This window comes from Trachypithecus francoisi, unplaced genomic scaffold (assembly GCF_009764315.1).
Source record: "Trachypithecus francoisi isolate TF-2019V2 unplaced genomic scaffold, Tfra_2.0 Lachesis_group9, whole genome shotgun sequence".
Lineage (NCBI taxonomy): Eukaryota > Metazoa > Chordata > Mammalia > Primates > Cercopithecidae > Trachypithecus > Trachypithecus francoisi.
The window spans coordinates 30,929,993-30,956,649 of NW_022681474.1; the positions used below are offsets into that span (position 1 = coordinate 30,929,993).

Sequence of the window (26,657 nt, forward strand, 5' to 3'; positions counted from 1 at the left end):
ATGGCAAAACCCCGTTTCAACTAAAAATACAAAAATTGGCCAGGCGTGGTGGCAGGCGCTTGTGATCCCAGCTACTCGAGAGGCTAAGGCAGGAGAATCGCTTGAAGCCCGGAGGCGGAGGTTGTAGTGAGCTGAGACTGTGCCACTGCTCTCCAGAGTAGGCAACATGAGCAAAACTCCATCTCAAAAAAAAAAAAAAAAGAAAGAAAAAAAGAAAACAAGGTCCATTCTGCTCCCTTTGGCACCAGGAACTGATATCAGAAATGCAGGTCGTTGTTTTCAAAGCTGGACAGGGAGGTGGCACCAGGGTAAGTTTAAATGATAGAAAGCACTTCTGAGATTCAGGATTCAGACATCTTTTCTTTTCTTTCTCTTTTTTTTTTTTTTGAGACAAGCGTCTCGCTCTGTTACCCAGGCTAGAGTGCAGTAACACGATCTTGGCTCACTGCAACCTCCACCTCCTAAGTTCAAGTGATTCTCCTGCCTCAGCCTTCCGAGTATCTGGGATTACAGGTGCCTGCATCCACATCCAGCTAATTTTTTTGCTGGTCTCAAACTCCTGACCTCAAATGATCCGCTCGCTTTGGCTTCCCAAAGTGCTGGGATTACAGGCATGAGCCACTGCAACTGGCCTCAGCCATCTTTTTAAAAAGATGTTTCCTTGGTTACTATAAACCTTTGACTAATTTCCAGAATTTATATAAAATTGATTCTGACATTTTTTGCCAATATATTCACTGGTTTTGTACAGAAATGCATTCTTGGAGTTTCCTACTCATCATTTTCTTTTTTTTTTTTTTTTTTTGAGGCGGAGTTGCGCTCTGTCACCCAAGCTGGAGTGCAGTGGCCGGATCTCAGCTCACTGCAAGCTCCGCCTCCCGGATTTACGCCATTCTCCTGCCTCAGCCTCCCGAGTAGCTGGGACTACAGGCGCCCGCCACCTCGCCCGGCTAGTTTTTGTATTTTTAGTGGAGACGGGGTTTCACCGTGTTAGCCAGGATGGTCTCGATCTCCTGACCTCGTGATCCGCCCGTCTCGGCCTCCCAAAGTGCTGGGATTACAGGCTTGAGCCACTGCGCCTGGCCGTTACTCATCATTTTCAATGACATCACCTCCAAAGGACTGATTCTTGAATAACTTCAACATTTGGTAGTGAAGTAGAGAAGGATGAGCCTGTGAAAAACGAGAGAAGCAGTCAGATAAGGAATAAGAAAATACGAAGTGTGTTATGCCACAGAAGGCGAGAGAAAAGGCGATGCAAAGAGAGTTGCTATCAATGTCAAATATTCTGAGATCGAGTAAGAAAAAGAATGAAAAAAAAGTTTGTTAAACATAGGTACAAAGAAGTTGTTTGTGACCTTAACACTATTTTTTTTTTTTTTTTTTGAGACGGAGTCTCGCTCTGTCGCCCGGACTGGAGTGCAGTGGCCGGATCTCAGCTCACTGCAAGCTCCGCCTCCCGGGTTTACGCCATTCTCCTGCCTCAGCCTCCGGAGTAGCTGGGACTACAGGCGCCCGCCACCTCGCCCGGCTAGGTTTTTTGTATCTTTTAGTAGAGACGGGGTTTCACCGTGTTAGCCAGGATGGTCTCGATCTCCTGACCTTGTGATCCGCCCGTCTCGGCCTCCCAAAGTGCTGGGATTACAGGCTTGAGCCACCGCGCCCGGCCTAACACTATTTCTAAATGAGACAACATTGATATTTTGAGCAGGACAAGTCTTAAATATAAAGGACTGTCCTACGCATTGCTACATGTTTAGCATCTTTGACCTCTGGTAACTAAATATCGGCACCCTTCACCCTTAAGTCATACAGAAAATATAGCAGTGATAATAAAAAAAAATATTGCCATACATTTCCAAATGCCCCCTGGAGACTCAGCACTGCCTCTTGAAGAACCACTGCCTTGGGGAAATCTATTTTGCTAATATTATGGGGGCAGATGTCAAACTATAGTGACTTAAAATGTAAATACAAGAATAAAGAATGAAATAAGTGAGGTACCACAAATAAGACTTAGTGGATGTTTGGCTGAAGTGAGCAGTTAAGAGTATAGGGTCAAGAAAGGGTTTTTAGTGGTAGGATTTAGATATGTTTAAAGACCAGTGGAAATAATCCAGATGAAAGAGAGTTTGAATATTCAAAGGGATAATTGATAATATAAGGTGAACTGAAGGGGGGGTGGCAAGAAAGGACAGGTAAAGAAAATGGCCTTAGATAAGCTTACTTTCTGCTTTGAAACAGTAACCTTAGGCACTCAGGCAATGCAGTAACATCCTAACTAGTTTCCCTGCTTCTTTCCTTGCAATATAGACTATTTTCAATACAGTAGCCGTGTCATTTTCTGCTCATAACTCTTCAATGGCTTCCCAATTAACTCAGAATAAAAGCCAGTATTCTTATAATGGCCTATAAGATCCTTCACAGTCTGTTCCTCCACCCACTCCTTTAACCTCACCTCATTTCCTAATATTTTCCCTCTCAGTCACTACCCTTCAACCACAGAGCTTTCCTTATTATTTCTGAACACATTAGGCACAGTCTTTCCTCAGGACCTTTGCTCTCGCTGTTCCCTTTCCCAGAAACATTCCTTTCCAGATACCTGTACAGCTTGCTGCCTCATCACTTTCAAGTCTTTGCTCAAATGCCACGTGCTCAATAACCACTCTACTTGAAAACATTACTCCTCCATCCAACACTTTATCTTACCCCACTATTCTCTGTAGCACTTATTACTTTCTAAATTACTATGTCATTTGATTTTGGTGATGATGAGGCTGAAGTGGCATCAGTATATTCTATTATTTTATAATCTCCTGCAGCGTGCAACTGCTCAGTGGTGCTCAGAAAATGAATGGTTGGGTTAACTCAGGCTGAAGTTTCACCAGACACAGGTAAAGGGTTTAGGGTATGCTTCTCAATATTAGCTGAACTTTAGTATCTATTACCTGGCAGAACTTTAAAAAATGGCCAATCTTGAGTCAATAAGTAATTCTCCCAAAATGTGTTGATTGCATCATTTACATCATCCCTGCCTAGAAGGGTACACCATATGTTGATATGGTGATGTCCTGGAGGTTTTTACTCCCCTTTCCTAGACAGTAATTTCTGTTGCAGTTTCTTATTTTTCCTCATAATTGAATGAAAGCTTCATATCACAAATCTGAGACCCCAAAGTATCTCCTTTGTTATTTATTATACTTAATTAAAGTATAAACTCTGTGAGAGCAAAATCCAAGTGACTTTGCTTAACACTATGTTCCTAAGACTTGACACACAGAACTTCAACTATTTTTAAAAAATGAGGCTGGGCGCGGTGTCTCAAGCCTGTAATCCCAGCACTTTGGGAGGCCGAGATGGGCGGATCACAAGGTCAGGAGATCGAGACCATCCTGGCTAACACGGTGAAACCCCGTCTCTACTAAAAAATACAAAAAAAAAAAAACTAGCCGGGCGAGGTGGCGGGCGCCTGTAGTCCCAGCTACTCGGGAGGCTGAGGCAGGAGAATGGCGTGAACCCGGGAGGCGGAACTTGCAGTGAGCTGAGATCCGGCCACTGCACTCCAGCCCGGGCGACAGAGTGAGACTCCGTCTCAAAAAAAAAAAAAAAAAATTACCACCATTAGTAAAACATGTATGTGCCAGGTACTGCTAAATTATTTACACAATTTCAATTACTTTTCACAAACAGCACTACGTCCTATTAAGCCAAGTTTAAAGACAAAGCAGGATAATCCTCAAGACTAGTAATTTGCCCAAGGTGACGTTGCTAGTCAATAATGTAGCCAGAGCTCTATGTAATGTCATACTGATTCTAAAATCCAGGCTTTTAATCACTATACTAGGCTGAGTTTGTGAGGAAGGCAAGGACAGAGAAAAAAGAGATAGAAATGAAGTACGTGAAAATTTTAGGGAATACATCCTTATTTTATGATGTTTTAGAAATTGCAGCAAAGCTTTTAAAAGTCCCTTTTGGCCGGGCGCGGTGGTTCATGCCCGTAATCCCTGACTTTGGGAGGCTGAGGTGGATGGATCACGAGGTCAGGACATCGAGACCATCCTGGCCAACATGGTGAAATCCCATCTACTAAAAATACAAAAATTAGCTGGCTGTGGTGGCGGGCGCCTGTAGTCCCAGCTACCCAGGAGGCTGAGGCAGGAGAATCGCTTGAACCTGGGAGGCGGAGGTTACAGTGAGCTGAGATTGCGCCACTACACTCCAGCCTGGTGACAGAGTCAGACTTTGTCTCAAAAAAAAAAAAAAGTCCTTTTCACAACTAGACGCTTGAGGATTTCACTCTTCGGTTCTTCCTTCAGTTCTTCCTTCAACAGAATCACGTTAAAATCTTGCTCAACCTACATATAACCTATGAGTTGATAGTTTCTCCCCTCTATGGGTTGGTGTATGTTCAATCTACAGTTGAAATATGGGTCTTTTACTCATTTGCAAACTCATTGCTATCATTAGATAGCAGTGTAAATAATCTGGTTTAAGATTTGCTATACATGCAAATTCATGTATATTTTAAAATATTATCTAGGCCGGGCGCGGTGGCTCAAGCCTGTAATCCCAGCACTTTGGGAGGCCGAGACGGGCGGATCACGAGGTCAGGAGATCGAGACCATCCTGGCTAACATGGTGAAACCCCGTCTCTACTAAAAAAAAAATACAAAAAGCTAGCCGGGCGAGGTGGCGGGCGTCTGTAGTCCCAGCTACTCGGGAGGCTGAGGCAGGAGAATGGCGTAAACCCGGAAGGCGGAGCGTGCAGTGAGCTGAGATCCGGCCACTGCACTCCAGCCCGGGCGACAGAGCGAGACTCCGTCTCAAAAAAAAAAAAAAAAAAAAAAAAAAAAAAAATTATCTATTACAATATTTTGCCTGTATTAGGAATAATATAGCTTTATTCTCCATCTTATTTGTGAGAACAGGACTGGATTTATAATTCTTTTCTTCTTTTGCAAAGCAAACAGAAATAGAACCTATGCTTTTTCCTCTTGAGAATTCAGTTTTGCTATCTTTGTTGTATATGTTTCTGCAGGCAAATATCCTTTCATTCAACAAATATGTATGGTATGTCACACGAAGCATTCATTCTAGTGGGAAACAACTAATAAAATATATTGCAAATGGTTTAAGAAAAACAGATCAGGGTTAAGGGAGCAACATGGTGGTAAGGTGCCATCACGTAGAGTTCTGAATTAAACAAGACAAGACTTAAGCAGAGGCCTGAAGAAGTGAGGGTGTGAGCCAAGCAGGTACTAAGGGGGAAGAGGATTCCAGGCAAAGGGACAGCAGTGCAAAGGTCCTGAGGCAGAGGCATGCTTGGTATATTGGAGAAACAAGGAGGGAGGGTAGAATGGTGGGAAAAGGAGAAAGTAGGGCTGGGCTTGCTGGCTCACGCCTGTAAATCCCAGCACTTTGGGAGGCTGAGGTGGGTGGATCACGAGGTCAAGAGACCGAGACCATCCTGGCCAACATGGTGAAACCCTGTCTCTACCAAAAATACAAAAGTTAGCTGGGTGTGGTGGCGAGCGCCTGTAGTCCCAGCTACTCAGGAGGCTGCGGCAGGATAATTGCTTGAACCTGGGAGGTGGAGGTTGCAGTGAGCCAAGATCATGTCACTGCACTCCAGCCTGGCAACACAGAATCAGTCTCAAAAAAAAAAAAAAAAAGAGCAAGTAGTCAGTGGGTAAGAAGCCAGAGGTGAGGCCGGGCGCGGTGGCTCAAGCCTGTAATCCCAGCACTTTGGGAGGCCCAGACGGGCGGATCACGAGGTCAGGAGATCGAGACCATCCTGACGAACACAGTGAAACCTCGTCTCTACTAAAAAATACAAAAAACTAGCCGGGCGAGGTGGCGGGTGCCTGTAGTCCCAGCTACTCGGGAGGCTGAGGCGGGAGAATGGCGTAAACCCAGGAGGGGGAGCTTGCAGTGAGCTGAGATCCGGCCACTGCACCCCAGCCTGGGCGACAGAGCAAGACTCTGTCTCAAAAAAAAAAAAAACACACACACACACACAAAAGAAGCCAGAGGTAACAGGCAGTTTACATATGGCCTAGTGGATCATGGCTAGAACTTTGGCTTTTATTCTTTAAGATCGGAATGATACTATCTGACTTTTTAAGGGATTACTGCACTGTATGAGATAGCAAACAAGGTGGAAGCAGGCAGAGAAGGGGAAGATCAGTTAGAAAGTCTTTGCCACGGTCCAGGTGTAATGATGGTGGCTTGGACCAGAGTGAACGTGGTGGAGGTGGGTTACAGAGATCAGATTGTGGATACATTTTGAAGATAATGTTGGCACAATTTGTTGATAGAGTCAATGTGAGATATAAAAGAAACAAAGATGACTCCAAAGTTTTTACCCTTCACTCGAAGAATGGAGCTGTCACTTCAAGAGATTGGGAAGATCTCAGCAGGACTTGTTTGGGGTGGGGGAGATTAAGAGTTTGGTTTTGAATACATTAAGTTGGTGATGCCTGTTAGAAACTCAAGCAGTGCTATACAGTAGGCACTTAAGTGTTGGCCTTGTGTTCAGAGGAAAGGTGTGGACTGGAGATTCAAATGTGGGTTTCATCCAGCCAGAGATTTGAATGAGATTGCCTAGGGAGAGAGAACAGAGGAGTGCAGGTTGTGACATTTGAATCTTGGGCCACTCCAGCATTTAGAGGCTGGAAAAGAAGGAGAAACCGGTCAGAAGTCTAAGGAACAGCCATTTGGTAAGGAAGAGAAGCAAGAATGAAAATGAAATCCTGGTAGGCAAGATAAGGAACTTTAAGAAGAAAGTTATCAGCTGTGTCAAATACTGCTGACAAGTGAGATGAAGACTGAGAAATAAAAATCAGGCTTGAAAACATGGACGCCACAGATGAACAGGTTCAGGAGTGTGGAAATGAAGTCTGTGGGTTCAAGAGTAGAAGTGAAGATAAAGTATTTCTGTAAAGGAGAGCAGATCAGACTTTTGGTAATGTGATTTTATTTAGAGACAGAGTCTTACTCTGTCACCTAGACTGGAGTGCAGTGGCAAGATCTTGGTTCAAGCGATTCTCCTGCCTCAGCCTCCTGAATAACTGGGATTACAGGCACACACCACCACACATGGCTAACTTTAATATTTTCAGTAGAGATGGGGTTTCACTGTATTGGCCAGGGTAGTCTCAAACTCCAGACCTCAAAATGATCCACCCGACTCAGCCTCCCAAAGTGCTGGGATTACAGGCATGAGCCACCACATCCAGCCTATTTATTTTTTGAGAGAGGGTCTCCCTCTGTCGTCCAGGCTGAGTGCACTGGTGTGATCATGACTCACTGCAGTCTCGAACTCCTGCACTAAAGCGATTGTTCAGCCTCAGCCTCTGGAGTAGCCAGGAATACAGGCAGGCATCACCATCCCTGGCTACTTTTGAGCAAATGGTTCATACCAATTTCAGCAGACATCTAGTTATCAAACAAATTAGTAGTAATTTTGCTACCAGTTTTCAAAAAGTTTCTATGTAATATTTGTTATTTGTACTCCTGATGTTTGTCTTCAATGGATTCACTACAAATGTGTCAGAAATTGCATGTTAAGATGCTACCGAATTTTTTTGTTTTCATCATTTCAGTCACTGGCAATTTTTTTTTTTTTTAGTTACTGATACTTTCATTAAATAGGCTTTTTATTGGTCTGCACATCTCCACAAACAGCAATAAGCTTTACATCTGGCAGGTGGATGTGACAAATAAGATTATGCAATTAAAGTTTTTTTCCAACCAGTTGTGATTTCAGAGCCTTTCTCCCTACATCATTCCATCTCTTCATTCTATTAGGTCTAGCAGTATTGTAACTTCTTAGATACCAAATAAATCAGTTACTTTTTATTACTGTTTATTTGGAGAGGGTCTTGTTTCTTCTGACTTGTTTACTATTTGCCTCTTCTATGTTAATCACATATTTATGTTTATCACAATTCTTTTCATTAAACTAATGTTGCCTTACAAAGAGTTTAGTGCAAAAAAAAAAAAGAAAAAAGTCAACCAATCACCCGAATACCACCACTCTCAACTATCGGTTGTTTCGTATACTTGACGTTTCTCCTCTCAATGTGCCTGCAGCAGTACATAAAATCAAATTTGTAGCAATTTCACTTAACACACCTCAGGACTTTATTCACAACCAGACTTGCACATGAATTTTCTTTCGCCAACGGACTTCAGCGAGGAAAAAACAGAAGGAAAAGGGAGAGATAAAGAGAGGGTGGGCAGGGCACCGATGGGCATGGAAAACGTTAGAAAGGGGTAAAAAGCCGAGCGCTGTGGCTCACGCCTGTAATCCCAGCACTTTGGGAGGCCGAGGCGTGAGAATCGCTTCAGGCCAGGGGTTCGAGACCAGCCTGGGTAACACAGCGAGACGCTATCTCCGTAAACACTTTTTAAAAAAAAATTAGCCAGGCGTGGTGGTGCATCCCCGTGGTCCCAGCTACTCAGAAGGCTGAGGTGGAAGGATCCCTTGAGCCCCAAAGGTCGAGGCTGCAATGTGCCGTGATCGCGTCACTGCGCTCAGCCTGGACTACACCGCGAGAGCCTGCCTCAAAAAAAGGTGGGGGTGGGGGGGGAGTAGGATGGGACAGAGAAACGGTTCAGCGCTGTTCCCAAGGAACTCATCTCCCTCAATCTCCAGTCTCAAGCGCCGCTTTCATTCCCTGCCCCGAGCGGCGCTCCCGGATCCGTGCAGGCATCTCCGCTGAGGGCCGCCCTGGCGCACGGCTTTCTGCCTTGGGCACAGAACCCCTCAGCCCTTCCTATTAGCCGTTTCTGGCCGGGACAGCACGCACTCCTTCCCGCCTCGGGGCCAGGGTGAGACTTACGACCAAAGGGCGCCCGGCGAGCTCAAAGCAGCCCCTGCCCCGCGGAGAGCCGGTGGCGCGCGCAGCGTCCGGTGAGGGGCAGCGGCTTGGGCTCGGTTCCGGCTTCCAGCAGCGACCAGAGGGCGTCGGAGCACGCTCCCCGCTCCCTAGAGCGAGGCTTCCGCGGCTGCAGCCCAGGCAGCTCTTCGGGAAGCGTCCGCCCGTGGTCTCGCCAGGGGGTTTCCGACCTCCCCGCCCGAGAGCGCAGGGGCGGGGGCCGCGGCCGGAGAGCTCGCTCGAGAACACCCCCTTCCGCGGCGTCTCTGGGCGCACGCGCAGCCTCCGCAGCCTCCCTTATTTAGTCCGCGATGGCTTCCTTCGCGCCCCACCGTCCTCTTCCGGAAGGCGGCTTCCTCTCCGCGCAGCCCGGAGCCCCTGGGATCAGCCTCGAGCAGGCGCCCGAGCGAGACTATCCCTAAAGAGGAACAGCGGTGGCCGGACTCGCGAGTGAGGAAAAGAAGGAAAGCGCTGACGGGTTGCGAGGACTCCGGAGAGCCAGGCCTCAGAGGAGGACAGAGGCCGGAGCCAGCCGAGGTTTGCAGAGGGCGGTGTTCCGAAACCGCGCGGGGCGGGGAGGAAGGCCGAGGGTAGGAGAGGAGGGGCGCGGCGGAAACTGCCGAGGTTTCCCGAAGGCGGCAGCGTCCGAGTTGCCCGGATGTAGTTGGTGGAGCGGCAGCGGCGGCACCAGCGGCGGCGGCGGGAGGAGGAGGAGGAGAAGGACCAGGCGGCGGCAGCAGCGGCGGCGGCGGCGGCGGGGGGAGGAGGGAAGGAGGCAGAGCAGGAGGAGGAGAAGGCGGAGGAGACAGTCGCTCTCCGCGGGGCTGAGCCGGACGCGTCGTCTTGCCCCCCTCCCCCCTGTTCGCGCTGCCGCCGTGTAGTTGGCGCCGCTGCCCCGGCTGAGAGTGAGCGTGGTGTCGACGGAGGGAGATGGCCCGGGAGCGCCGGCGCCAGTAACTGGGAGGTGCTGAGAGTCGCGGAGGGCGCGCCGGGCCCAGGTGCCGGGGCTGCCCGCCGCCCGCCGCCGCCGCCGCCTGCGCGCCCGCCCGCCTCTCGCGGCCGCTCTCCCCCCTCCCCGACACACACTCACAGGCCGGGCATTGATGGTAATGTATGCGAGGAAACAGCAGAGACTCAGTGATGGGTAAATTGTCTTTTCGTTTCGGTCCGGGCGGCGGCGGGGGGCGGCGGCGGGGGGGCTGTTCCTCCTTATCTGGAGCTGGCCCGGCCGCCATTTTTGTTGTTAACCCTGATCCGGATTGGGTTGGGGAGGAGGAGCGGCCGCGCGGGCGGGCGGGCGGGAACAGAGTGTGGCGGGGAGTGGGGGCCCGGCTTTGCGGCGTTTTGCCCTCCCCGGCCCTCCCGGAGGCTCCGGGTTTGCGCCGTGTGCGCGCGGGGCTCGGCGCCGGGGCGCTGGTAGGTCTCCCGCGGGGAGGGGCGGCGGGGGACCCGTTTTCTTCCTCCCCGGCCCCCCCACCCCCGCCGTGTCTTATGTCGCTGTCTTCTCTTCCTGTTTTTCAGCTGTCACGACCGGAGGGGGGACTCGCAGCCTTACCAGGTACCAGCCGAGGCCGGGGTGGAGGGATTGGAAGGGGCCGGAGGGGGAAGGGAGGGACTGCTACTCGAGCGCAGGCCTCAGAAGTCGATACAGGCCCTTCGGTGCAACACATCCGTAACTAGCACCGCGGGTCCCCTTAAAATTCGAGGTTTGGTTCCATTAGTGGTCTCCAGCAAGGTTTAGTGACTTATTTTGACAGGTGACTGGAGGGAGTTCGCTGATTTAGGAAAAAAGAATCATTGGCAGCCAGAAAGACCTGACTGGATTATTTGCGGGTGAAGGAATCGATGGGATGAGATGATAGGTGACTTCCGAGGCTTATTTATTTATGTATTGTGTTGGGGGAACTGAAAGTTAATGTAAAGATACTAAAATTAAGTGAAGGACTTGGGATAAATACCTAAATGACTTAAAACTTTTAAGTCGGTTATAGAGTACTGTTCTCTTTTCCTTTTTCATATTTTTGGTATACTTAATTGCGTTACAAGTAAAAGATGTGTGCTCTTGTTTCTGTAAGAATTGAGGTCTTTGGGTACTTGGATAATCATTCTAATGTAGGTGGTTCTAGGTAGGTGGGTTCTTTTTTGTTACTGCAGTCGTTGCGTGTAAAGTTCTAAGGATTATGATGGAAGTGGCCCCAGTTTTCAGGAAGCAAACCCCATAAATGATTGTTAACCTTCAGATAACTACAGAAACACTTCCTACGTCTTAAAGGCCCAGAGAATAGGTTTCTACCTGATAGTTGTGTTATACAGCTGAATTTGAAAACACCGTCCTCTGATGTGTAAAACATTGGATATGTCAAAAATTAAACCTTAGTGAATCTGTCCTCCAAAGCCTAGCTAATTACACATTGCAACAGACTAGTACATCATGGTTGTCCTAAGATATGTGTTAGAATAAAGCTAAACCATTATTTTGAGTGCGTTATGCTTGGTTAGAAATAGTACTCACATTGGTTTATTTTGGTCAATATTTTTATACCTTAAAATTGTTTCCCACACGTGTAAGAGTAAGGAAGTTAGGTCTGAAATGCCTTATTTGAATCAAAGAATTGGAGAAACCAGTGTGTGGATTTTTTTTTTTTTTTTTGGTAGGTTTGTAGAACTATGCATGTCCTTATTTATACATGTGCTTGTGTATATCAGCTGTAGAGCAGAAATTGATTATAGTAGTACTGAATTTCTAGCTTTCTTTTGACTGTCAAAAAATGATTTTAAATATTTCCAGCCAAATTTTTTTTTCAGAATCAGTGTCAAGGTGGTTTGATTTATTTATAAGATAATGAAGTATTTTTTTTCGTTTTTAATGTTTACTATTATGATTTGTAGCAGGAGTCTTATTGTAACACTTAAGCATTAAATTTTTTGTCTGAGAAACTTTGAAGAGTAAAGCAGAAAGTGGAAATTTTAATAAGTTCATGAAATTTGATGATAATACACCAAAATTTATGTTTAAATTAGTTTAGGGAGTTTAAGGTTTCAATTCTTTCTCTCTTTTTTTGGGGGGGTGATGTTTTACAGGCACTTAAGTATTCATCGAAGAGTCACCCCAGTAGTGGTGATCACAGACATGAAAAGATGCGAGACGCCGCAGATCCTTCACCACCAAATAAAATGTTGCGGAGATCTGATAGTCCTGAAAACAAATACAGTGACAGCACAGGTCACAGTAAGGCCAAAAATGTTCATACTCACAGAGTTAGAGAGAGGGATGGTGGTGAGTATCTTTCTTGTTGAAACTTTGACATATATTTTTAATAATAGCTCTATATAAAACAATAGGTGGCAGAGTATTTCTAGCTTGAAAAAGTTACTGTTCGGTTGTGTCATTAAAATGTTTTAATCCTATCAATTTTTTTTCTTTTTTTTTTAACTCGGAACAAGTTACTGTAGAAATAAGATGCTGATGTGAGCATCTAAAAAGTGCATCTAAGGCCGGGTGCAGTGGCTCACACCTGTAATCTCAGCACTTGGGAGGCCAAGGCAGGCAGATTACTTGAGGTCAGGAGTTCGAGACCAGCCTGGCCAACAGGTGAAAACCTGTCTCTTATTAGAAACAAAAGTTAGTTGGGCGTGGTGGTGGTGGTGGTGGCGGTGGCAGGCGCCTGTAGTCCCAGCTATTCAGGAGGCTGAGGCAGGGGAATCACTTGAACCTGGTTGGTGGAGGTTGCAGTGAGCCTGAGATGGTGCCACTGCACTCCAGCCTGGGTGACAGAGTGAGACTCCATTACAAAAAAAAAGTGGACTTTAGTGTCTGATAATAAGGGAAGGCATTTTAGAATATAGTTTAAAACACGCTTTGTTAAGGATGGGAAAATGCAGGACGTTGATCCAAGAAAGGAACTTTGGACTTACAAAGATTTAAGTTTATTTTGAAATCCTTATTGTTGCTTCAGTTTGTTACTTTTTAAGATGTTCAAATCTGTTTTCTAATTACGATGATAAATTACGAATTTAAAAACTCAGTATGTTTTTTCAGGATAGTACCCAGATTTTAAAAATTATTCATTACTTAGAGGATACATTCTTGCTTTTTGTTGTAAACATTTTATTTTCAGTATTCTCCAGTTTCGGTGATGTGATTTTGATACCTGGTTCATTGAAATATTCTTTTTAAAAGTTAGTCTGATTTCTTTTGCACAGTCATCTATCTTCAATTATAAGTTTGCCTCAAGCTCTTTGTTGTAGGAGGCTGAGAATGAGTAAACAAACCAATTCTCAGTAACTATTTTCAGACTTAATTTGCCCTAAATTTGCCAGAATTACATTTCATGTCAAAAGCATGCATTAAGGAACAAAGCCATTTTAGTAAAGACATCTATATTCTTTCCTACTGTAACATGTTGCTCAACTTAGATAATATATCTTTCTTTTTTTTTTTTTTTTTTGAGAGCGGAGTCTCGCTGTGTCGCCCAGGCTGGAGTGCAGTGGCACAATCTTGGCTCACTTCAAGCTCCGCCTCCCGGGTTCCCGCCATTCTCCCGCCTCAGCCTCCGAGTAGCTGGGACTACAGGCGCCCGCCACCGCGCCCGGCTAGTTTTTTGTATTTTTAGTAGAGACGGGGTTTCACCGTGTTAGCCAGGAGGGTCTCGATCTCCTGACCTCGTGATCCGCCCGCCTCGGCCTCCCAAAGTGCTGGGATTACAGGCTTGAGCCACCGCGCCCGGCCGATAATATATCTTAAGTAGATTTACAATATTAAAAGGTTCCAAGAAAACTCAGTAAGTATCATGTGACTTTTTGCCCCTATTGGCAACTAATTCGTCAATATTTTGCTTACTTTAAAAAAAAATACCTTGCAACTTCTGGTCCCTTTTGTCCTCCTATGATAGAAATCAGCTTTATTCACTGTGATCGTATATTGAGAAGCATTGTCTTCCTCTACATAATTACTGGTTTGAGAAAATTAATACTGGTCAGAAGATTGCACTGGGTTTGAATAATTTGGATGAGAAGAAAGTAGTTCTCTATTGAATGTAGTTATAGCTTAGTGCTATTTATGCAGATAAACCACGTTTTTGTCTGTAACAGTAGTAGCAGGTGTATTTGATTATTAAAATGTTACAAGTTATTGGGGTGCAAAATTAAACTTTTAGAGTTATCAGTTTTGTGGGTATGTTTTCCATAGTGTTATATAAAGCCGGAGATGGTACTGTCTGTCAACCACTCTTCTATAGCAGATTTCATTTCAAATGTTAGCTCCTTGGTTGTACTAGACTGTACTGTATTTTGAAAAATTTGGTGATTGTAACAAAATAGGATATGACACCTCATCTTCTTCCAGGTTGGCTCTTATTTTAGTGACTGATCCAGTATATTCCCAAATGCAAGAAGTCAGTTTTTCATTCAAAGAAACTTACTTTATAAATGCTTTCAATCATTTCCAGCAAACCTTGCTCAGCCAATTCTTTTACAGGTGAAGTAATCCCAAGAACATTCTGTTGCTTATTCATTCAGCAAACCTGGGGCATTTACTATGTGCCAACATTTGTGTAATACTCCTGGGAGTCAAGATGTGATCTTGGCCTTGAAGCTATTCTTAAATGCTTTTGACTCTTAGCCACTTACTTTTTCTGTACCTATTTTTTCTTCACGTTGTTTTTTTTTCATTTTTCTGCCTGTGTGAACTCCAGGTACTTGTTAACTTTTCGTTTTTAAAAATTTGCATCTTTCCTGATGTTTAGCTTCATTTGCAAGAAACTTAATGTTTTTCTGATCTAATCACTTGCTAAGTTAGGCCCCAGTTTCTGATTTTCTTTCTAGCTGCTTGTTGTCTTCTGGAGTCTTCCAGCTAATACTGCAATTCCATTGCTGTCTCTACCATCTCTAACAGACCTGGTAGCCATATTCCTTTATATTATATGGGAATAATAATATGAGATATATCTCCATTCTGAAATTGAGACTAAATCTTTGATATTAATACTGTCTTTAAAAAATGTAAAATGGTGATTTTTCCTCATTTAATACTGAGATATTTAGTCATAATTTGATTTTTGGTGTTTTTTCTTTTATTGCTAATGATGTGTTTGGCACTAACTTGTTAAAAGTGTATATGTATGATTTTTATTGCAGACATTATGAACTACTCTGGATTTTTATCCAAAAATGAATTCAGGTGGGTTCAGTGGCTCATGCCTGTAATCTCAGCCCTTTGGGAGGCTGAGGTGGGCAATCACCTGAGGTCAGGTTTTGAGACCAGCCTGGTCAACATGGTGAAACCCTCTCTCTAATACAGATATAAAAATTAGCTGGGCACAGTGACGAGTGCCTGTAATCTCAGCTACTAGGGAGGCTGAGGCAGGAGAATCACTTGAACCCAGGAGGTGGAGGTTGCAGTGAGCCTGAGATTGTGTCACTGCACTGCAGCGTGGGAGACCGATTGAGACCCTGTCTTTAAAAAAAAAAAAAAAAAAACAAAAAAAAAACAGCCAGGCGCTGCCTCATCTCTGTAATCCTGGTTGCTTGGGAGGTTGAGATGGGAGGGTCCTTTGAAGCCAGGAGTTTGAGACTAGCCTTGGCAACATAGCAAGACCCTGTCTCTACTAAAAAACAAAAACAAAAACAAAAATTTTTTAAAATTAGCTTGGTGTGGTGATGCCTGCCTGTAGTCCTAGTGCCTGTAATCCCAGTTCCTTGGGAGACTGATGTGGGATAATTGCTTGAGCCCAGGAGTTTGAGGTTAACAGTGAGCTGTGGTTGTGCCACCACTCTCTCTCCTGGGTTGATAGAGTGAGACCCGTCTCTTTTAAAAAAAGAAAGAAAGAAAAAAGAATTAATGTATATAAGTTCAAGACCATTACCAAAAATCAAATGCAAGTGAGTTGGATTATCTAAGCTCTAAGCATGTAAAAAACTTAAAAAGGTTACAGCAAGTTACTTACTAGATTCATTGAACTACAAATTTCTTATTTTTTTATTTTAAGATTTAATGATATTCTTTACTAATAACCTATATGCTGTGATTTGTAACTTGTATTTTACAAAGCAAGTTAAACAAATGTGGAACTTGTAAAGTGTTTGTTTTCCTTAGGATTAGGCTTTACTGGCATCACAGCATTTTTCAGTAATTACTAGATTTCTTAGCATCTTGAATTTCATTGAAAAATGCTCGTTCGGAAGTAATGTATGAAAGGACTTTCAGGTATACTATAAAAAATGAGAAATCGGGGATTGTGAGAGTTTTTACTTCCAAAAACCTTATTAGTTAAAATAAGACTTGCTGTAACATAACGTGTATAAAGAGTTAGAGATTTTATCCTTTAGGATTTATTAAAGGAAATAGTGTGTATTGTAAATTTAAGAGAGGTTATATGAGAGTATAATTAAAAGGTTTTTTTGTGAAATTAGTTACTGTTATATAATCTGTGATCTGTCTATAAACATACAATCTTTTGTTTAAAGTAACCAAAAACAAAAACCTTAAGGTACAATCCTTAGGGTTTTTTTGGTTTTTTTTTTTGGAGACGAGTCATTAAGGCTGGAGTGCAGTGATGTGATGCCGGCTGGCTGCGCCCTCTGACTCCTGGGTTCAAACGATGCTTCTGCCTTAATGTCCCAAGTAGCTGGGATTACAAACATGCGCCATCGTGCCAGGCTAATTTTTGTATTTTTAGTAGAAACAGGGTTTCACCATGTTTTCCAGGCTGGTCTGAAACTGCTGGCCTCAAGTGATCTGCCTACCTCGGCCTCCCAAAGTGCTAGGATTACAGGCGTGAGCCACCGCGCCTGGCCCATAGTGAAGTTTTTATCTTGTCATTTAGCTATATCTTTGGAAAAATTTGGAAATGTGTTTTCATCTCCCTTTCAAACAAAAGTTACTGTTAACATTTTGAAGGAGTTAGTAGGGATTATTTGGCGATAATTTGTCTTTTTTTTTTTTTTTTGAGACGGAGTCTTGCTCTGTCACCCAAGCTGGAATGCACTGGCCAGGTCTCAGCTCACTGCAAGCTCCGCCTCCTGGGTTCACGCCATTCTCCTGCCTCAGCCTCCCGAGTAGCTGGGACTACAGGCGCCCGCCACCTCGCCCGGCTAGTTTTTTTTGTATTTTTTAGTAGAGACGGGGTTTCACCGTGTTAGCCAGGATGGTCTCGATCTCCTGACCTTGTGATCCGCCCGCCTCGGCCTCCCAAAGTGCTGGGATTACAGGCTTGAGCCACCGCGCCCGGCCAATTTGTCTTTTTTTAAAAAATATTATTAGTAAAGTTTGAGTCTTTCACATTGAATAATAGACTGGCAGTTGAGCAACATGGTCTTTTCCTTGTTTAGATGACTTTGAAGTATGCTTTGCGTTAGTAATGTTAGAAATTACTAACATTAGAAATGTATAGAAAGTACTATAGAAATTAACAGTTGCTTTTGATATTCATGTTGACATTGGAAGACAACAGATAGTATCCTTATTTCACAGTTTTACAAATGAGGGAAAATTTAATAAAATTGAAGAGATAGCGACAGCTGCGTCTAGAAACTAGTTCTCTAACTTTGGTAACTTTTGTACATTGTCAGAGATGAAACACTTCTGTATTGAAAGTTTATTTGGTGGTGGTTACTATGGCATGAATTAGTTTGAAGGTATTTTTGCTTTTATCCTCCTAATATCTTCATCCATCTTCCCTCAGTGGTTACAACGTGCCAAATTATAGTACGCTGATAAAATGTATTTGTGTAGTTCTAGGCCCAGTTGTCAACAATTCCAAAAATAAGTTTTGACATGGAAGCATGACACAGATTTCACTAGGAAAAGTCCATTTTCTCTTAATCCCTCGTATCTAAAGACTTGTTTACAAAGTGAAAATATTGTATGTAATCTAATATACTAATGTTTGGATTTTAATACTATTGACTAATGTTAAGTATTTTTTGTCTAGTAAAAATAGTGACACATGACCTTTTTTCATTGATTTATTTTCAGTGATAAGATAATACTATGCAGAAATGTTTGCACTGGATTTCCATTGGTCAATTTAGAAAACACAGGAAACGTACTCTGTTTCAAAAGAAATGGAATAAGATTGAAGGAGTAGCAGTCTTAATGTTCCAACTCTTCAGCGTTTTTTTTAATTTTAGAAAACAGTGTCTGTGATGTAAGCATCTGTGCATGTAAATTTTTAAATTTGAACACCAGCACCAAGTCATTTGTCTTACGGCTTTTCATCATCACATTTTAACATTTTTTATATTTTTAGAGAGTTGGCCATTATGTATTTATGATTTAATGGTATTTCTATTTTACAATCATAAGAATATTTTGGAATGAGTTCACTTAGATCCTTAGATCCTTTAAGACAGTTCTTAATTGAACTGTTTTCTAGTTGTGCAAGAAGTATTTAAAATTTTTGGTGTAACATACTTAGGGTTTTGGTCTGTAATTCACAGGAAATTTATGTATTTTAATTTGTCTCTATTAAGCATCTGTTACCTTATTCTGTTGTGCAGAATTGTTGGGGGGGGGGTAGTGCATCATTTTGTTAAATGATGCTGGAAAGAGTGAAGATGGAAATCACCTGGGTATTTGGGTTGCTATACCAGGCATTAGATATAACTTGTTGTCAATTTAATCATACAAAACCAGTTTGTGTCTGTGTGTGTGTGTGTGTGTGTGTGTGTGTTTTGAGACAGAGTCTCACTTTGTACCCAGACTGGAATGCAGTGGCAGGATCTCAATCTCACCTCACTGCGACCTCCACCTCCTGACAAAACCAGTTATTTGGGTCTTGTAAATATATTCTTTTGTCGCCTGGGCTGGAGTGCAGTGGCCGGATCTCAGCTCACTGCAAGCTCCGCCTGCCGGGTTCACGCCATTCTCCTGCCTCAGCCTCCCGAGTAGCTGGGACTACAGGCGCCCGCCACCTTGCTCGGCTAGTTTTTTGTATTTTTTAGTAGAGACGGGGTTTCACCGTGTTAGCCAGGATGGTCTCGATCTCCTGACCTTGTGATCCACCCGTCTCGGCCTCCCAAAGTGCTGGGATTACAGGCTTGAGCCACCGCACCCGGCCGCTTGTAAATATATTCTATGAACAGTCCTTTTCAGGATTTGTATGATGATTCATAATTTTCAAAGGGTTTCTATACTGTTTCTTATCTGACTCTACAGTAGCTCTTTGAAATAGGCTGATCAGTATTATTCCTGTTGTACTGATGAAATTATAAAGTATTTAGCCTACTGTTGTTGAAACTGGAAGTCTCTTCACATAAAATTTTATCTCTGCCTTCAAATTATACTCCAAGTTTAACTAATTCTCACTACTTTATCATTTTAGTTCTGGCTACCAGCTTTTCTCAGCTTGAATTCTGCAAGAGCCCCTCGTGTTCCTGAGTTCATTTTGCTTTATATAATTGTTTCCCCACACAGTAGCCAGAGTGATCCAGTTAAAATGCCAGTCACCTCACATCTCTCTCAGGCTCACGGCCCTCCAGTGACTCCTTGTTTCTTAGCAAGACTTATAATAGATCCTGTGTAATCTGGTGTCTGGGTATTTTTTCAGCCTCTTCTACTATCTTCTTGTTTGTGCTACTCTCTCCATACTGGCCCTGCAGTCAGAAGTTTGTTCCTGTCTCGGGTGTTCTGCATATTATGCAGTGTGTTTCTCCTACTGTGCTCACTCCAGTAATGTGTTCTCTGCTTAGGTGTCGCCCTCTCACAGGGCCTTCTCTGCCCTTGCTGAACACCCTGAAACAGTCATTCTCATCATTGTCTTTCCTTGCCCCTGCTTGTTCCTTCCTTGTGTGAAGGTGACCTGTTATGATTTACTTATAGTCATTGTACTATAACATGACATGGGCATTCCTGAAGGTCACTGTGCTGTGCAAAATTGCACCAGACCAATTTATGGGGAAAAAGGGATTAGGAGCACAGTAACCAAAAACAGTCAGTGACGTATTTTAAAAAGATAAGAACCTAATAAAAATTGTAACTTAATTTTATATATATAAAATAGTTAAGGAATACTTTAGCACCACAATAAATGGCACTTTACCTTGACCAAAATCTGACTTCCTGTGGAAGTGGCCACTCATTGGAAGGGTTGCAGCTCATGAATTACTGTGAAGTGATGGATGGAAGATACCTGATATGAAACAAAAACTTGTAACATCAAATGTGGATGGACCTGACTCATAATTCATGATGAACTAAGATAGCTATTAGATGTTTGAGCTGTGTGTATCTGTGCCTTGCGAATTCCTGTGCAGCTTGATGTAACTAGTGTTTCTCACAGGTGAAAATACACATGGGTGGGAAATTTGCTGTTTTCTGATATATCAGCTTTCAAACAAATTTGTGTATTTGGAAATAAATGTTATAGCAGAGTTGACTGTATTTTAGTTTTTGTTTGCCTGCCTTCTGTGGAATATAAGCTCCACCAGAAGAGGAAGTGAGTTTTAATGTTTTAACCACCTTGTATTCCTGTGACCTAGAATGGTGCCTGAAACTTCATAGCATTTCACTAAATGGATAGATAAAAAAAATTTGGATTGTTGTAATTTAAGGGAATGAAACTACAGTATTTTGGATTAGTGTTCCTCAAACTTGAATGTGTATACTAAGCACCTGGAGATACCATAGTCAGTAATTCTGGGGTGGGTTCCAAAGATCTGCCTTTTAGCAAGATCTCGGGTGATGCCTATGCTTCACTCAAGTAACAGGGTTCTATAGCAGCACTGTCCAGTGGAAATATGTTAGCCACAAATGCAAACTGTATGTGTACTTCTCTAGTAGCTTTGCTTAAAAAAAGTAAAAATGAATCAATTTTAGTATATTTGAGCTGATACATAAAAAATATTTTAACATGTAATTGATACCTTAAAAACTATTAATGACATACTTTATATTCCCTTTTTTGTATAAGATCTTTGAAATCCAGTGTCTGTTTAATATTTACAGCACATTTTCAGTTTGGACAAGCCACATTTCATGTGTTTAATTGCCACATGTGAGTGGTGGTTGTTGACTTGGACAATGCAGTTCTGAAGAATGTGATGGCCCTGTTGGCCTGTCTGACTTTTACACATATTTTTATTTCTCTAAAGAAAGTTTTTTATATGCTTGGCTTCTGAAATGCCATATTTATGCAAAGCAAGATTGGAGTTAATGGGTCCTTGAACTATGTATTCTGTAATCCTTCCAGAATTGGTTTTCTTTGTTTTGTTTTTTTTGTTGTTGTTGTAGTTGTTGTTTTAGGCAGGGTCTCTCTCTGTCAACCCAGGCTGGAGTGCAGCGGCTCAATCTCGGCTCACTGCAAGCTCACCTCCACAGGTCAAGTGATTTTCCTGCCACCCAAATAGCTGAGATTACAGGTGCACACCGCCGCACCCAGCTAATTTTTGTATTTTTAGTAGAGATGGGGTTTTGTCGTGTTGGCCAGGCTGGTCTGAAACTCTTGGCCTCATGTGATGCATTTGCCTCAGCCTCCCAAAGTGCTGGGATTACAGGCGTGAGCCACTGAGTCCAGCTTCTTTCCAGATTTTTTGGTAAAATTGTTTCACATTGTGTTCCCTTTTTTTAAGCTTGTATTAATATTTGCATAGTGGATTAAACAAATTCTTGGTGTTGACTCTCAATCTTAGAGGACTGACTAGAAGTAGTTTTCATTTGGGGCTTAGGGAATATTGATACCTACCTTATACTTCTAGCTAATTAGGAAAATCATTTTTCAGTTAGGTTTGTGTTTTGGTTCAGCACTCATAGCTAAGTGAACCTAACATGCTACTTCATTTCTGAGTGTTTGTGTCCATCCCTGTAGGATTCTTGCGGGGTTAAATGAGATTGTGTGTATCTAACACTTCTAAAGCATTTACCTCAGTGCCCAGACTGTGACAGAGTAGATTAGGCTTGCTGTTACTCCTGTGATTAAATTTAGTGTCAGATTAGCAACCTGTAGCTTCTTCTAAAGCTGTTGCTGCTTGCTTTGTTTAGAGTTAGGAAGAAACATGCTGGACACTTTGCCAAATGAGACCTACATGATGTGGGCTGTGGGAACATTCTAACTTGGAACTTGCCCGTCTCCAGGACTTGGTGGTTCAGAGATTTTTGGGGATAGATGTAAGGGTTAAAAAACAGGAAACGGCCAGGCGCAGTGACTCACGCCTGTAATACCAGCACTTTGGGAGGCCAAGGTGGGCAGATCGCCTGAGCTCAGGAGTTTGAGACCAGCCTGGGCAGCATGGTAAAACCCTGTGTCTACTAAAAATACAAAAATTAGCTGGGGCCAGGTGGTGCATACCGATAATCCCAGCTACTGGAGGAGCTGAGACGGGAGAATCGCTTGAACCCGGGATTGCACCACTGCACTCCAGCCTGGGTGGCTCTGTCTCAAAAAAAAAAAAAAAGCAGTGCAAGTTTAGAGTAATGGTTCCCAAATTAGGCTGCTTATTAGGCTCCCTTGAGAAGCTTTTAAAGTTATAGCTTTCTTGACTCCATCCTCATTACCCAGAACCAAAGCAATAGTTGATGGAGCCTAGAAAACTGAATTTTTATGCTGGGCGCGGTGGCTCATGCCTGTAATCCTGGCACTTTGGGAGGCCGAGGTAGGCGGATCACCTGAGGTTGGGAGAGACTAGCCTGACCAACATGGAGAAACCTCATCTCTACTAAAAATACAAAATTAGTCAGGCGTGGTGGTGCATGCCTGTAATCGCAGCTACTCGGGAGGCTGAGGCAGGAGAATTGCTTGAACCTGTGAACCAGAGGTTGTGGTGAGCTGAGATCATGCCATTTCGTTGCACGCTGGGTAACAAAAGCAAAACTCGGTCTAAAAAAAGAAAAAGAAAAGAAAACAATTTTAAAATAAGCACTGGGTTAATTTAAATATTTATAAATGCAGATTTAGGGAGTACACAGAAGGGAAGAGGAACTCTGAATCGGACATTAAGGAATGTGAGTTTTATCATTAAACTGATTATTAGAGTGGTTATTTGGCAAATCGTGTAATAATGTGTTCTTGTTTCGAAGAATTCTCTATAGTCCTAGATTCACAGATAGGATTTGTAAGTGATTGCTATTAAATAGCTAACTTAATATCCTGTGGCAAGGGCATCTAATGCCTAGCAGTAGAGAAGTTTCTAATTGGACAGGCCAGTGAGATATATTATATTGGGTAGTATCTGGAGCCACTGGTGTTACTTTAATAATACGTACTTAGGTACTACATTTCCACCATAACCCCTCGTCTCTAGCAAAAAGCTGTCCTGAGACACGTCAGTGGTAAATTTCATTTAGCTTTTATCTCGGTTTGAAAAATAGCCTTTCCCCAAGTTAGTAAAGTAGACTTAGGCCGACCTTAGGTGTTAACAAAAGATTTCTTGAAGTTTACCCTTTGGAGTATTTGCATCTTAAAGGAAAATTAGAATGTGTGTGGTTGATATATTTAGATAGTGCTAGTCTTTCTGTGTAGGCTTTAATTACTTCTGACTTTGTATGAAAGTGTGCCAGAAGAGCATGACCTACTACTATTGGCATCTTCCGAAAGGTTCTGACCTGTTCTATGTTCATAGAACTAATCTTTTCTGGTAGCTGAAAAAGAAATACTAGTGAATTATGATATCCTGGGAATACTTTGGTTAGGATGAAGAGAGGATCGTGATAAAATATTTCTGCATTTAATAATTTGTTCTAACTTCATAGAATTGTGTGCCTGTTGATTGTGAAGATTCACTGTAACGGAAGAAAGCTGGAGAAGTTGGGGTACAGAGTGACAGGCTGCTAGAAGTACTGTTCTCTGCTGCCTTCAGCCTTTCCTGTGGTTATTGGGGCTGGTTTCTGTTCTGCTGCCTGCTGGGTCCTTGACAGTCTTCTAAGCATTCATATTTAATATGATATGCACAGATAACCTGAATCGCAGTTATGATACTTTGATTTTTTAAAATAATAATTAAGTCCGAAAGTACTACTACCTAAAACGAAAATAATTTTTTATTTTTGCATAGTTATGAGAGTTCCTTTTTAATATAGCTGTTAAATAAATGCCAGTGTTAATTATTTTGGAAAAAGAGAATGAAGTACTTAGACCGTTAAACTCCCCTTTGAGTTTGACCAGTTTTATTTATTTAAACATGTAAATTTTGTAAACTTTGCTGCTTTGTTCATATTGCATAGGTTTTGATGGAAAGTTGAAGAGTCATATCTCATTTTTTATTCAAGCCTAAATGTAATTTCAGTTTTGATTTGTCTTTTTTTTTTTTTAAACCCAGATCTATTAAGAAGTGTATTTTAAAAATCTAAATGAGTCAGTTTTGTAAATGACTGTTAGGCTTTCTGTTTCTAATTTTCTTGGCTTTTTGGAACTAGGATTGTTACTATCTCTGGATACTTTGTCGGTATTTTTTGGATATTTGAAAATAATGTATTTCCTGTTGGGTACAAAGCTTTCTGTCAGTAGATCAAGCTTTTTAATTATGTAATGGATAATTATGTAGTATGTCTTTTGTATCTTTATTTGATTTAGGATTTTCTGACAGATGGGATAATTTTCTAGCATAGTTGATTTCATTTCTCATTTTCAAAAGCACTAAAAATTTTGCTTTGTCTGTTACATATGTTTGCTTAAAGACTTAGGGCTTTTGGCCAGGTGCGGTGGCTCACTCCTGTAATCCCAGCACTTTGGGAGGGCAAAGTGAGCAGATCACCTGAGGTCAAGAGTTAGAGATCAGCCTGGCCAACATGGTGAAACCCCGTCTCTACTAAAAATACAAAAGTTAGCTGGGTGTGGTGGCATGCGCCCGGCTATTTGGGAGGCCGAGGTAGGAGAATCACTTGAGCCCAGGAGGCGGAGGATGCAGTAAGCCTGGATCATGCCACTGCACTCCAGCCTGGGCAACAAGAGTGAGACTCCATCTCAAAAAAAGAAAAAAAAAAAGACTTACAGCTTTTTTTGTGAATTGCAATCTAAGACTTTGCATATTGGGAAATGTCTTCGTTTTGTTTTCAGGTCTGAATTCAATTATCTTTTGGCTATATTAAAAAATCATTTATCCTTGAATATTTGTTTTTCCTGAAGATATTTCTAAAATGCTGATTACCGTTCAATGTTAGAAACGCGGAGCTGATGTCAGTCCTAGTTCTTTTTCATAGGTACCCACTGGGATGTATGACTCCTAATTTACTCTACCACACAGGTTGAAAGTTTAGTTTTTCCTTCTTTATCCTTGGATCTGAAACTTCACAAATCTCACTTTGTAAGTGTAGGCCTTTTTTCATTACTTCTAATTAATGCGTTTTTTTTAAATTATATTTTTTCTTTCTTTTTTTTTCGAGAGAGAGTTTCGCTCTTGTTGCCCAAACTGGAGTGCAATGGCGCAATCTTGGCTCACTGTAATCTCTGGCTCCTGGGTTCAAGTGATTTCTCCTGCCTCAGCCTCCCAAGTAGCTGGGATTACAGGCGCACGCCACTACACCTGGCTAATTTTTTGTATTTTTTAGTAGAAACAGGATTTTACCATGTTAGCCAGGCTGGTCTCAAACTCTGTACCTCAGGTGATCCAGCTGCCTCGGCCTCCCAAAGTGCTGGGATTACAGGAGTGAGCCACCACTCCTGGCCAACATTTTAATTTTCTAAAGACCCTGGACAATACCCTGAATACTTAGTGCCTTTTTTCTGACACTATCCATTGGAGAGTCATCTGCCACACTCTTTTTTTCTTCTCTTTTACTTGTTTCTAACTTTTCTCCTTTTGGAACCCCTGTTAGATGTTTTTTGGTTCTGTTCTTTTTCTGTCTTGCCTTGTAAATTAGTGAGTACGGTAGTTAGATAATATTTAAGTGTACACTGGACTCTGGGGAGAATCCCTTGGCATCTTCTTTCAACTCCCTGATATTTAAAGCTGTGTTCATTTCATCCACCTATTCCAAGTTTTATTTTGGGTGCTGTGCTTTTAATTTTTTATAGCTTTTTTATGATTTTATGACTGATTTACTAGAAATACTCTTGAGAATTTGGGTTTTTAGTTTTTTTATGTTAAATATTTTTTTTCTGGTTTAGGTTTAGTGCATCATATCCATGTTACTGGGTTTCTCAGATGCTTGCTGTTTATAGTTGTCTATTTATATTTGGGAATGCAAGACTAGGTCAACTCTTTCAAATAGAATATGTGGTTGAAAATGTTTGCTGTCTGAGCTGTCCAATGTGGTAGCCACCAGCCACATGTATATTGAACATTTGAAATGTGGCTAGTGCAGCTAAGAAACTCAGTTTTTGTAGTTTTTTTTTGTTTTGTTTTGTTTTTGAGGCAGAATCTCATCCTGTCACCCAGGCTGGAGTTCACTGCAGCCTCAAAAAAACTCCTGAGCTTAAGTGATCCTCCTGCCACAACCTCCCAGGTAGTTGAGCCTACAGGCGCATACCGCCACTCCTGGCTAATTTTTGCATTTTTTATAGAGACGGAGTTTTGCCGTATTACCCAGGCTAGTCTTGAGCTCCTGGCTTTAAATGATCATCCTGCCTCAGCCTCCCAAAGTGCTGGGATTATAGGTGTGAGCCACCACATCCAGCCAACTTTTTGATTTTTTATGGTGTTGGCTTTCCTTTCTGTACTGCTGTTTTAATCTCATTCTTGAGCTCTGCTACTGAAAATTGACTGCTGAGGTGTTCTGTCTTTGCTGCTTTCTCAGTTTTCAGACCCTACCTGGGTGTAGCTGTGGGTATCTCATGCTTCTGTTACTCCTTTGATTTCCAGGCCTACACATCTCTGTTTTGCTTGTTAGACAGCCACCACCTGATG

At 42.5% G+C, this 26,657-nt stretch overlaps 1 protein-coding gene across 11 annotated transcripts in view; it reads left to right on the forward strand.

Annotated features, from left to right (window-relative positions):
* The first annotated feature begins 8,897 nt into the window (after nucleotides 1-8,897).
* Nucleotides 8,898-26,657, forward strand: part of WAC (WW domain containing adaptor with coiled-coil) — a 90,705-nt gene continuing 72,945 nt past the window's right edge. For 3 of the 11 annotated variants that reach the window (XM_033209063.1, XM_033209064.1, XM_033209069.1), the window contains exons 1-3: nucleotides 9,525-10,026; nucleotides 10,404-10,440; nucleotides 11,946-12,159. In XM_033209063.1, coding sequence (XP_033064954.1) covers nucleotides 9,986-10,026; nucleotides 10,404-10,440; nucleotides 11,946-12,159 — 292 coding nt within the window. In that variant the 5' untranslated portion in view covers nucleotides 9,525-9,985. Of the gene's footprint in view, nucleotides 9,420-9,523; nucleotides 10,027-10,403; nucleotides 10,441-11,945; nucleotides 12,160-26,657 lie in introns of those variants that run through there. The other 8 variants (XM_033209071.1, XM_033209072.1, XM_033209062.1 and 5 more) reach the window with 6 other exon arrangements.